This window comes from Uloborus diversus, chromosome 8, assembly GCF_026930045.1.
Source record: "Uloborus diversus isolate 005 chromosome 8, Udiv.v.3.1, whole genome shotgun sequence".
Lineage (NCBI taxonomy): Eukaryota > Metazoa > Arthropoda > Arachnida > Araneae > Uloboridae > Uloborus > Uloborus diversus.
The window spans coordinates 91,947,185-91,959,367 of record NC_072738.1 but is presented as its reverse complement, the minus strand read 5'-3'; the positions used below and the strand labels follow the sequence as shown (position 1 = coordinate 91,959,367).

The following is a 12,183-nucleotide window of genomic DNA, read 5'->3' as shown; positions in this document are numbered from 1 at the left end:
GCTGCTTATCCGAGGCCTTTCACACTTTCATTTTTTTCAGCAATGATTAACTGAATGTAGGTAAAAGCACACATTTTAACGGAACGAGTGCAAAAAGTATTTTTAGATAATCCTATATTTTTCTTCCCCCTCCCTTCCAATGACCATAGCTAGACAATATAGACAAATGCATGCATGGGTGCATTTGATGCTGTGAAGATACATTTGCTATAGATATGTGCGTTGGCTGAAAATTATTAATAATATCTATACTAAACGCTGATTATCTTCAAAATTCGAACATAAATTAATGGAAAATGTTCATTATTTCTTCCACAAATACCTGATTGAAAGCAAAAGGCATTTTCTTGCTAAAAACTTTACATACCCACTGCATGTTGATTTTCATTCCTGCAGATAGTTTTAGATAGTTTTAAGCTATGTGCGCAGATTTTTATCTTACTATGCCAATAACATCAAACCTTTGAAGGTCACCCAAATCTGACTGCAAAATCTGTTTATTAGATCTAAATTTCTTACTCGAGTAAACAAGTGACTGGACCAGTCTGGAAAAAATTCTCATTCCCTCCCCTGTGCAATTTTGATGTGATCTAGTTCCATTCGTTGTTTGCCCGATTTGCTTGCGTATGTGTTTAACCTGCTTGTAATAATGAGCGATCCTTTTTAGCATTTATAGGCGTTTTGTTACATATACTGTTATCATTTTAGCTATAGCTTTCATGTATGCAAGTGTCATTGATGTTTTTAAGCTATTGCATTCACTAGCATCGTTTTAACATTTTGTGGATTATCTGTGGTTACTGTTCCACCCAGCGGCATGCACAGAGGGGGGGGGGGGGAGGGAAATATGTTGGCCTGGACCCAAGCTTGAAAAGGACCTAATATATTTAAAACTAGGGGTAAACAATATGGGCCCAGAAAAGTCATTTGTGACGAGCCCCAAAATTTCTGTGCACGCCCCTGGTTCCACCCTATTCCGCGGATAATTGGAAGTTTACTGTATCTTAATTTGAAAATTATTCATTTTATATCTAAGTACAAATTTTGTTTGCATACATCTAATAAAGAAAAGCAATGTGTCATAAGTTCATAATTTTTTGGACTGATGCATTTTTATTTCAGACGTTTGTGACTCGAAGCGCTGTGGTACAAGTGCCATCTGTGTCGCTCAAAACCATAGATCAAGATGTCAATGTCCTGAAGGATATTCTGGAGATCCCAACAGAGTATGTCAAGGTAAAGAAAAAAAGTTCCCAATATTTTTTAATTGAAGTTTTTGAGTTTTAATTTTGTTGTTAATGCTCAAAAAGTTGAAAAAATTTCTTGCTCAAGTGTAAAATTTATAGAAATTGTTTAAAATGTGTTTGAAGGAGGTGTTATAGCAAAATTTATAACAGTCAATGCTGATTAATGTTAAAGAATACAGTTCTGAACATTACAGATTATGTAATTTATTCTCTCAGTTGCAGTTCAACTAAATACACCATACTAGATATGCTTGTGTCTAATTTCTAATATTAAATACCTTATCTGATCTTTTTACATAAAGTTTCTTTTTAATTACTTATCAACTTGTTGACAAAAATCAAAATATTAATATATATATATATATATATATATATATATATATATATATATATATACATAAATAAATAAAGCTGCTATATAAATAAAGATATTGAACATAGAAAATATTCTCATATGGTGAAAATTAATTCTTGTCTTTAAAAACGTATATTGAGAGGATTAAAACTACGGTATTATTCATGATTGACAATGGTTTTTGTTCAAGGATTATGATCTCTCTGCTGTTCATCATAGCCACATAAATTAATAAAGATAAATACTTATTGATGTAGCTAATGTCATTGCGTTATAATTTAGTTGTTAATCAGCATTCTATGCATTTTAAAAGCATTTGAGGTAATGTGTTTGGCATTAAGATAATTAATATTTGAAAATGCTAGTTTATTAATGTGCAGTTTTATTCTTAAAGTACTTATTATAAAAAGTTCATTTTCATCCTCCCCCTTTCAAAATTTTACAATATTTTCCATTTCATCTTCTAGCTGACCATTGTAGTTTGGATAGAGATTGTGCTGACAGTAGAGTTTGCAAGTTGACCAGGGATGGAGTCAGAGACTGTCTTAGTGAGTTTTCATCTTTAATAAAAACATTTTAAACTTGCAACACTATTGATTTAGCTTTTTATGTATCATTGCAACTAAATTTGATATTACACAGCATGGTGTTGAAGGTTTCTTACATATGTTATTTTAGTATATATTTATACAAAATAAAATACCAACAGCAATGGAGCCAGACAAACGGCCAACAGTCCATATGTTACCTGCAAACATGATCCATGTGACCCATTACTACAGTCATATTGATGAGATGCTATAAAAGCACTTCTTTTTGCAAGGTTTTAATTTTCATGACTTTTGCAGTCCCATTGTAATCATGAAAATTTCAGCATCATGAAATATCTTTTATAAATATAATTGCCTATGCGTATAAAATTGGCATAATTACCAATATCTTTACTTTCCGAAAATTACAGCTCTCAAAAATAAGTGTTTTTACAGTAAGCATATAGTAAGGATAACAACAATGCTTGGTTTGTAATTTTTCCACTCCTTCAGCACTTTTCCATGTTATCTCAGAAAGGGAAATCAAATACACTGAATTGTTACATTTGTTCTTGCTTGAGCAGTTCGTATGAGAGGGGGTCCTCTGGTAACAAAAGGTTGGGCAACACTGGTTTTCTGGATATGTTTAAAAGTTTAGTTATATATCACTTTCTGTGTTATTTTATTTTATAATTCCTAACATCATTCCGTATGCTTTAAGATTTAACTAAAACTTGGTTTTTAATTTAATTTAGATTTAAAAAAAACCCTTTCTTTCATTTATATTTAATTTTTTTGCGGTGGACAGTCTGTAGATAATTTTGGAGATGCAGAAAATTGTAAGCGCCCATGTTGTATGATTATGCAGCATCTAAAAGATCCCTTTTGTATTTGTTTGGCTTTGAATTCCCTCAGCAAAATTAAATCCCTTTCGCAGTTTTGCATCGAAGCGATCCAAGGTGCTTCCATCTGATGAGAAACTGGGTGCCAAAATTATCTACCATTGCCATTCACACCTTAATGGTGGTTCATGAAAGACTGTACGTTGTGTCGGGAGATTGTACGAAATCTGCAAAAAGGCCAAGTAGCCTAATGCAACCCCATTAGAAAGAAAATAAATAGATTGTCTCACTTGGCATTTTTGTTAAATTTTCGAAAACTTTTTCCACAGACCCATGTGAAGGACGTCGCTGTGGTCCAAATGCTCAGTGCATTGCTACAGGCCATTCTGCTTTCTGTGAATGTCGAGATGGATTTATAGGCAATGGTGATGATATGCATCGAGGGTGCAGACGTAAGTATTTTTCCTAATGACATGAGTATCTATAAAGAAATGACCACTTGTTAGACTATTTTTTAACTCTTAATTTTTGTTTCAGCCCGAGATAAATGTAAAACGGACAGCGACTGCAGCGATCGAGAAATTTGTCGTTTGAATGTTGAAGGTGTTAAAGACTGTCTTGGTGAGTATTAAGTACCAAGTTTAACTTTCTGATAAATTATAAACTAGATCAATATTTCAAAGTACTCAAATCATGCAAAGTCATACCTTTAGCCATTTGACAGTTATTTTGTATGTTTTATATATGCAATCTTTGCTTTTGTTGGATGTCTTTTTATCCATAAGCTCATTTCTTTTGCATTGAAAAAGGCGTTCCTTGTAATGCAGAAACACACGTCTGCAGTAATCTGCAATTTGTGCTATTTGATGTTGTTATTTCTTATTTTACTTTTTATGCACACAGGTATATAGTTAACTTACATGTTTCATAATTTAAAAAAAAATTGCATTCAAGTGATAAAGAAACAGAGTGGAGCTATAAAATTTATTTTTAGGCTATGTATTTTAATTTTTCATGTATTACTGTTAAAAAATATGGGCATTTAGATAGGCATTCTCTTCAAGTCAAAATTAACTTTTATTACAAAATTTTAATTATTTAATGGTAAATATGAAAATCCCTCAAAGTAATTTTTGGTCTTAAGTCACAAAAGATTTACTAAGCTACACTGGCTCGAGAAAAAATACGATCACACTTCAATAAAGTGAACATTACAGTCAATTTTCAATTTTCTTGTAAATTCTTACTCTTTTGAGTTTTGCTTAGAAAATATGAATTTTTTTTTTTTTTTTTTTTGGTTTTTCAAGATAATAACATGACAGTAACTATAACTATGATAATAACCATATTAGCTAGTTGCTAATATTCTTCAAAGCGTCTTAATAAAAGTTTCATATTTAATTATTGGATAAATGTTTTAAAAGAAATTAAAGAGTTGAACAACAGGCTATAAATGAAATAAATTCACAGTTGTGTTCCATTTAATGCTAAATATCATTTTTTTAAAAAAATTAGCCTAATATATTGGCTTTTCCAGATGGATGCCAGGATGCTCTTTGCGGCAGAAACGCTTTGTGCTCCGTGTCTTCTCATATAGTCGTTTGCAGTTGCCCATCTGATTTCACTGGAGATCCTTATGACAGAAATATTGGTTGTGAGCCCAGACGTGAGTATCTCATGCCTAATTAGTACTATGGATGGGCATTTATGAATTGCCCTTAATGAGAGACAAAATACCCAACCATGCATTTTATAAATTTCACTCTAAAGAGATTATTTTTCCTATTTTGTTGTGTGTGTGCTTTTTTTTTTTTTTCTTTTTTTTTCTTGCATATTTTCTATTTTGCATTTACTTTACTTTTAACTTTATCTCACAAGCAAAATAAGAGGAATGTGTCTTAATTGAAATATAAGCCAAGGCATGGGTGCCGATATAGGAGGGCAAGTGGGGGCTCAAGCCCCCCTTAGAAATTGGAACTTCCTTGCTTTTGATTCTTTTTTCTTTACAAAAATGAAAAAACATTTCTTATCCAGCCATTAATGAATAAGTTATTAAATTTGTCAAATTTAATAACTTATAATTTATAACTTTAATCTGTACTGAAATGGGTTCCCATGGGGAAAAAAACCTGCTAAACCGTAGAGAAAATATCTGAGCCCCCCACCCCCTCCCCTTAAAATTTTGTGTGAGCCAAGGCACAGTTATTTGCTTGTGCCCTCTTTATCTGTGTTTGATCATAGCATATTGAGTTATTAATAGTCTTTTATTCAGTTTTTTACCATATCTTGCTGAAAATAGGCTATTTATAAACATCTTGTGTTATGTTCAGTAAATTACCGCCCATTAGCCAGGGCTAAAGCAGAAATACATGAAATACACCGCCAGCTCAGTCATTTCCAGCCGAGGACTGCAGTTTCGTGCTTATTAGCACTCATCAGCCCGGCATAGGAAAGCTGGGCTGATGAGTTCTAATAAGCACAAAACTGCAGTCCTCAGCTGGAAATGACTGAGCTGGCAGTGTATTTCATGTATCTTGTGTTATCTCTTGTTTTGTTCCATTGAAAAAAGATCAGTAGTACAATAATTTTAAAGGTAATTAAAATTGGGACACAAACTTTACAACTCAGAAAAAGGTTTAAAATTGTTTATATCATGATTATTCTTCCTTAATCTCTAAAGAAGATTTCATATCTTTTTTTTTTTTGGCTCATTGCAGTCTTTAAAACCATTTAAATTACTGATTGATACATTAATAAATTGGGATTGAAAAACACTTATGACAAGTATGTAATCATTATCCAAAAATACAGTGTATTTTTATGTATTTTTGCTGTGATTTTAGTCACTCATTTTTTTCTTCTTAAGATATTTTAATCAATCTAATGTCTGTACCTTAGAACAAAACTAGCATAAGTCACATAATTGCTACTTTACATGAGTGAGGAAAAACGATTGCTTAGTGCATACGAAGGATTGGACTCGCTCTCTTTTAATACTGGTAAATTATTACAAAGGATTTTTTTCTTTAGGATTACATTTGCAATTTTTGGACTTACGTCAGTCTGGCTTTGAGGTAGAGATATTATCTGGAAACGTTCAGTTGTTTACAAATAGAGCCAAAAATTTATTTTAGTTGCTTTGAAATATTTTCTTGTACAATGCTATGCGTATTATTTACAAAAGAACAATAATTGACAAAAATTTGATTTTAATTCCAGCTCCTAATGTTTGTGACAGTGACTCGCAATGCCCATCCAATGCTGTTTGTCGTCCAGACATTACTGGATTGAGAAATTGCTTTGGTAAGTAAATTTCTATAAATGTTGTTGAACTTTTAAAGTCGCACATTGAGAAGATATACAGGGAGTCCCCGACTGCCATGTACAAACATGGAGGGGAAGTGGAAAGCATGATGACAGCATGATGACATACGAAAGTTGTAAATGGACATATAGCCACAAACGCAAAGCTGACATGCTACATGCACGTGAAGCCAGAAACAGACTGACTCCAAACAAGTTACAAATTTATTATACAAACACAATTTCACTTGTCATTTTAGTTTCTGAGAAAGGTTTAATGCCGTTGATAAAATTTATGCCCAGCAGCTGTATTACATGATTTGCAATGCAATACAGGAGCTGTCGCAATGACAAGCCATTTTCACAGGCTTTTATCGATTGCTGCATTGTTATTGTGACACTTGTATTAACAGCCACCGGCCGCCAATTTTATCAACAGCTTTAAAAATTTCTTTAAAACTAAAATGTTGTGTGAAGTCATCTTAGTGTTATAAATTTGTAACTTGTTTCACACAACCATCAGTTTTTAGCTTTGTGTACACGTAGTGCGTCAGCATTGCTTTTGCAGCCCTATGATCCGATATAATTTTTGCAGTTTATCGTTTTCTCTGCCTTATCTCTGAGTTTGTACATGGCAATCTGGGACACCCTGTATGTTTTGTAACAGTGACTGAATGCAATCTTAAGTGATCCAATCATTTATTTCTCCTTATTTTAAAATTTCTTATTAGATGCATGCGAAGATGTGCGCTGTGGACCTCATGCAACTTGTATTTCCAAGAGTCATGTGGCACAATGTCAGTGCCTGCCAAGCTATGAAGGAAATCCATATGACGAACTCAAAGGATGTCAATGTAAGCTAAACCACAGTGTCTCTGTTTCTTCTAAAAAGTAATTTTCAATGCTCTTTTTCTTTTTTATCGTCTCTAAATTAATTCTGTTCTTTGTAGTACCTCATGACTGTAACACGGATCGTGATTGCAAGTCAGATGAAGTTTGTCGCAAACATACTGATTCCGTTAGAAAATGTGTCCGTAAGTAAACTTATCATTTCATAATTGTTTATTTTCATTGTTCATTTGCTCAAACTTTCTTTTTTTGTATTTTGGGGTTGAAAGTGCTTGTTCACTTTCAACCCCCCGCCGTTGGGTTTGAAAGTGCTTTGGGGTTGAAAGTGCTATTTTCAAACATAATAGACTTACTTTTTAAAACCTTTCATTTTTTGCCCTTCCCAATAATTATAATTGTGTTTCTATGTAGTTTTCAGTTCATTGAAACATTAAAGATATTCATTACATCCCACATGAGGCAGTGAAAAGCAAAAGGGATCTAAGTGCCAAAATTAAAATTTCGGTGAAAACCAGTAAGGGCAACATCTCCTTTGCTTTGGGGCAAGAGATGGCACTAGTATTTCTGGTGGGTGCTGCGCTATACAACATGATTTAGAAAAAAAAATTCAATGAAGGCCTACCTAGGATCTGAACTAAAAATTTATTTTACAAGAAACTTTAAAAAGTCCAAAAGTCCACTTATACCCCTTTGCTTCTTACTGCCTCATGTGTTTAGTTCACTAAAAAATTCTGACCATGTGAAAAGAACTGATAACTTTGAAATTCAAGATACAAAATTAATTTGCTTATCTGGTGAACTATAAAAATTCATTACTTTCAATTTAAAAAGATTTTGAAATCGTCTGTCAACATATCACATGCAGCATTTTAAACTAAATTTAACGAGAACTATCAAGAGAAATGATGTCAAACATAAAGCGTTGCATTTTAAATATGCTAAAGATTGATTTTTATTCGGTTAAAGAAACTCTTGCTTTTTCACTTTCATTCACTGCACCGTATGATAACCGTAGGAATGTTTCTATTAAAGTTTTTTACGGTTGGTTGAACTGTTTTTACTATAGCTTAATTGTTGTTAAAGTTTAATCGTGAAGTGCAATTCTTGTACAACTGTATTGCATTAATGATGATCATTGTTTGTTTTATGAATAATTGTGTTACATAGTCAAGGAGAACAGCTATACTTTGGAAAGTTATCTGGTACATGTGTGCAAAACAGTTTTATAACTTCTCTTATTTTTCTTAGATGTTTGTATGTTTGACAAATGTGGCAGAAATGCCGAATGTTACGGAGAAAATCACCTGGCGATTTGTCGGTGCCCTTCAGGTCATGAAGGAAACCCTATTGATGCCAACGTTGGATGTGTCCGTAAGTATTTGATTATTTATACTTGACTTCAAAACAAAAGTGTTGATGAGCTTTTTTGAATTCTTTATGCAATGCACATAAAATGAAAGGGTAAATAGAGTTTTGCTATTTGAAGTTTATATGTTACTTAGCATAATATTTTTTAATGGTATGATGAGTTAAGTTTGTTAAAGATTTTTTTGAAAGAAGTTTAGAGAAATTTGTTGCATAACGTACAGCAGTAATGACAATTTCCAGCTGAATTAAATATGTAAATAGTTAGAATAATACATTGCACTTTTTGAGGTTGATGGTGATGTAGGAATTTAAAGTTAGATGTAGTTATAAGAGTAAAAAGAGCAATAAGGGGAGGTTGGTGATAAGGACTATAATCTTGTATCTTGTCACAATATAAGAACTGACACTGATGTTATCAAAAATAATTTAACACAAATAAAATTCTATGGTTTTAGTATTTTTAATAATTAAGAAAATCTGTGTTATTGAAATGTAATACTTCTTGAAAAAATTTGGGATATTTCTTAGGTTGAGAAAAGAAACAAATAAATCATAAAATGGCATTGAATATGCCATTGAAAGGTTTAGAAAATATTTTTAAAAAATGAATCTCTTAACTAAGGCAATAAATACCAAAAAACAACATAGTAAAGCTTTATTCTTTGATTTTCCTTTTTATTTCTTCTAAGTTTATTTTTTGGAGTGGAAAAAAATAATATATTAAATTAAGGTGAGAAAGATAATTTGCTCCTAAAATTGGAGATAATATTTCTTTACTAATAATAAAGCTGAAAGTCTCTCTGTCTGGATCTCTGTGATGCGCATAGCGCCTAGATCATTCAGCCGATTTTCACGAAATTTGGCACAATGTTAGTTTGTAGCATGAAGGTGTGTACCTCAATGCGATTTTTCGAAAATTCCATTTTGTTCTTTTTCTATTCCGATTTTAAGAACATTTTCCCAAACAAAATTATTATAAGATGGACAAGTAAATTACCAAGTTATCCTAACGTGGAACCGTAACATGAAAATGAGAAATTCACCATACATTATTTGTATATATACAGGTATATATACACGTGATATACAGACCCTTTGATTGTCTACTATGGGCAAAGCCGTGCGGGTGCCACTTGTAGTTAATAAAGAACATCAAAAAAAAAAAAAGTTTTGTTTCTAAGAGTGGACAGGAATTTGGATTGTGAACACAAATGATGACTATATTTACTTCATGGAAGTAGTAATAAGGAATGAGTTTGACAGTGAGGCAAAACTTGATTTCAATGGGTGCAGGAATTGTTGACAGAATTAAAATCACATAAGAAAACAACATCAAAAATATATATTCTGGAAAGGAGAATGTTAAGGGAAATTTAATTCTTCAAGATATCCCTGATCTGTCAACAGGCCTGTCATTTCAAAAATTTTGAGGGGTTTAAACGGTATGTACTCAATGCATATTATATCGATAAACAATAAAAATCATGTCTGCAAACATATAAATGCATCGATTTCTCAAAGCTGAAGAGTGCAATTGCCCTTCCTGAGCCCTTAAATGACTGGCTTATCTATTAAAGTTTTTAAAGCACTTTTAAGCCGTCATGGTAACTTTCTTTTAAAGAGGTTTACAAACATCTTTATGACTTATTTCAGATTAAAATATAGTAGTGAATTTAAAAATTGCTCAGAAATATAATGAATCTTTCAGTGCATAATCTTTAGCTTAACTGACATTTTTCATTTAAAAATGTAATGGATTTTTTTTTCGCCGTGCTTTTGAACTTCTCCTGCATTTTTGGAAAATACTTAATTACTTTCTTCTTTACTGAAAAAGGTGTTTTTTTTTTAATAGCTCGAAGCCCAAATGTTTGCGAATCTGATCGAGATTGTGGAGCTCAACAGATATGCCAACCTGTAGACAATGGATATTTAGATTGTCGAGGTAATGCATTGATATTACAATTACCCTCTAACCCCTTTTTGTATTTATTAAGATTTGATCACTAATTGTTTATGAGTATTTAATTTTGTTTACTAAAAATACTATTAAGAAAATCTGTGTTATTGAAATTTAATACTTCTTGAAAAAAAAATTGGGATATTTCTTAGGTTGAGACAAGAAATAAATAAATCATAAAATGGCATTGAATATGCCATTGAAAGGTTAAGAAAATATTTTTAAAAAATGCACCTCTCAACTAAGGCAATAAATACCAAAAAAAAAAAAAAAAAGCAATAAATACCACAATAAATACCTTTAATGTGTTGATATTTTGTTAAAAACCAACCTTTTTCATAATAGATGCTTGTGAGTATGTGCAGTGTGGACCTAATGCTGTTTGCTCTGCAAAAAATCACCAAACAAGATGTGAATGCCTACCCGATCACACTGGTGATCCATACAATCTTCTAAATGGTTGTAAACGTAAGTAAAAGCAATTTCATACCAAAATTATGTACAAATGGGTTTGATTTTATTTTCTCTTGATTAATGTATTTTGTCACAGTCCCCCCCCCCCTATTTTCTTTCTCTTTTTTCTTCATTTCGAGGGAAGAAATGCTGTTTTGTTCTGAAGAGGAAATCATGGTAACATAGGCAATAATAGTAATTAGCAGTTGTTGATATATTAGCATCATATTATATGACATGCTATGGTTATACAAAATTAGAAGTGAGGGTTGAACCATTTCTTTCTCTAGACATGAAAGTGATCAGTTGAATCCTCATATAACATATGTACAAACTGATAGGCACCACTGATCTATGGATTTCTTTTTTAATAAGCATTTCGTTTGTATGTCTTTGATAGAAAAATGTATGATAAACAGAATGTGGTAAATCGTCTCTACAAATTCCTTTATAACTAAAGCATATAAGTAATACTAAAGAGTTTTTAAGATAACAGTAAAATATAAATTTTGGTATTTTTCTCTTTGCGTTTTATATATAAAATTTTCAAAGTTGCTCATTCAAATGTACCTACTAATAAACTGCAATTTCATTTCTTTCAATGCAATGATTGTTAATATTTCCTCTCAAATATTTTTCCCCACATAGTTTCATATTTCTTTCTGCCTTACCTTTTGTACCAATTATAAGTTGTGATTTTTATGTTCAATTTTTAGCTCCTGTCAGAGATGAATGTCGCGTAGATACTGATTGCAGAAGAAATCCAGATGTTTGCAAAGCTGATAATACTGGTGTGAAACGTTGCATAGGTAAACATATATGTTTCACTCTTTATTTTTTTGGTTATAACTACTTGAAGTAGAGCAAAACCTTTTTAGCATTTATTCTTTTGTACGACCTTTGTTACAGTTTACAAATAGGCACTGCATTATATTAGTTTAATATGTTTGAATTAAAAGACATTTTTTTTCCATTCGTAGCATTATATTTTAGATTAACACAATTGGAAAGTTTTAAGACCTATTACTTTTTAAAGTTAGGTTTATTTCTATTTTTAATTCTCCATATTGCTGAATACCTGTTATTTATATTGGTGTATTTTCAGCATATTAAGTGAAGAAAGCAAACAGTTGTCTATAAACAATAGAAAATGCCTGCTTTTAATCTTTCCATTGTTAAACTTATTTAAAACTTTTGATGCACATACAATTTCGATGATTTCTACATAAGCATGATTAGAGGAATAGGATATTCAAACAGTACAGTACATGTACCATCA

General features: G+C 31.7%; 1 protein-coding gene across 1 annotated transcript in view; it reads left to right on the top strand.

Moving 5' to 3' along the window:
* LOC129228208 (fibrillin-1-like) overlaps positions 1-12,183 on the top strand; it is a gene marked incomplete at its 3' end in the record, with an annotated part of 107,463 nt that overhangs the window by 7,368 nt on the left and 87,912 nt on the right. Inside the window, 12 exon segments of the mRNA XM_054862873.1 lie at positions 1,123-1,236; positions 2,070-2,150; positions 3,304-3,426; positions 3,512-3,595; positions 4,512-4,640; positions 6,194-6,277; positions 7,009-7,131; positions 7,228-7,311; positions 8,375-8,497; positions 10,347-10,436; positions 10,797-10,919; positions 11,621-11,713. Of these exon segments, the coding sequence (XP_054718848.1) occupies positions 1,123-1,236; positions 2,070-2,150; positions 3,304-3,426; positions 3,512-3,595; positions 4,512-4,640; positions 6,194-6,277; positions 7,009-7,131; positions 7,228-7,311; positions 8,375-8,497; positions 10,347-10,436; positions 10,797-10,919; positions 11,621-11,713 (1,251 nt within the window).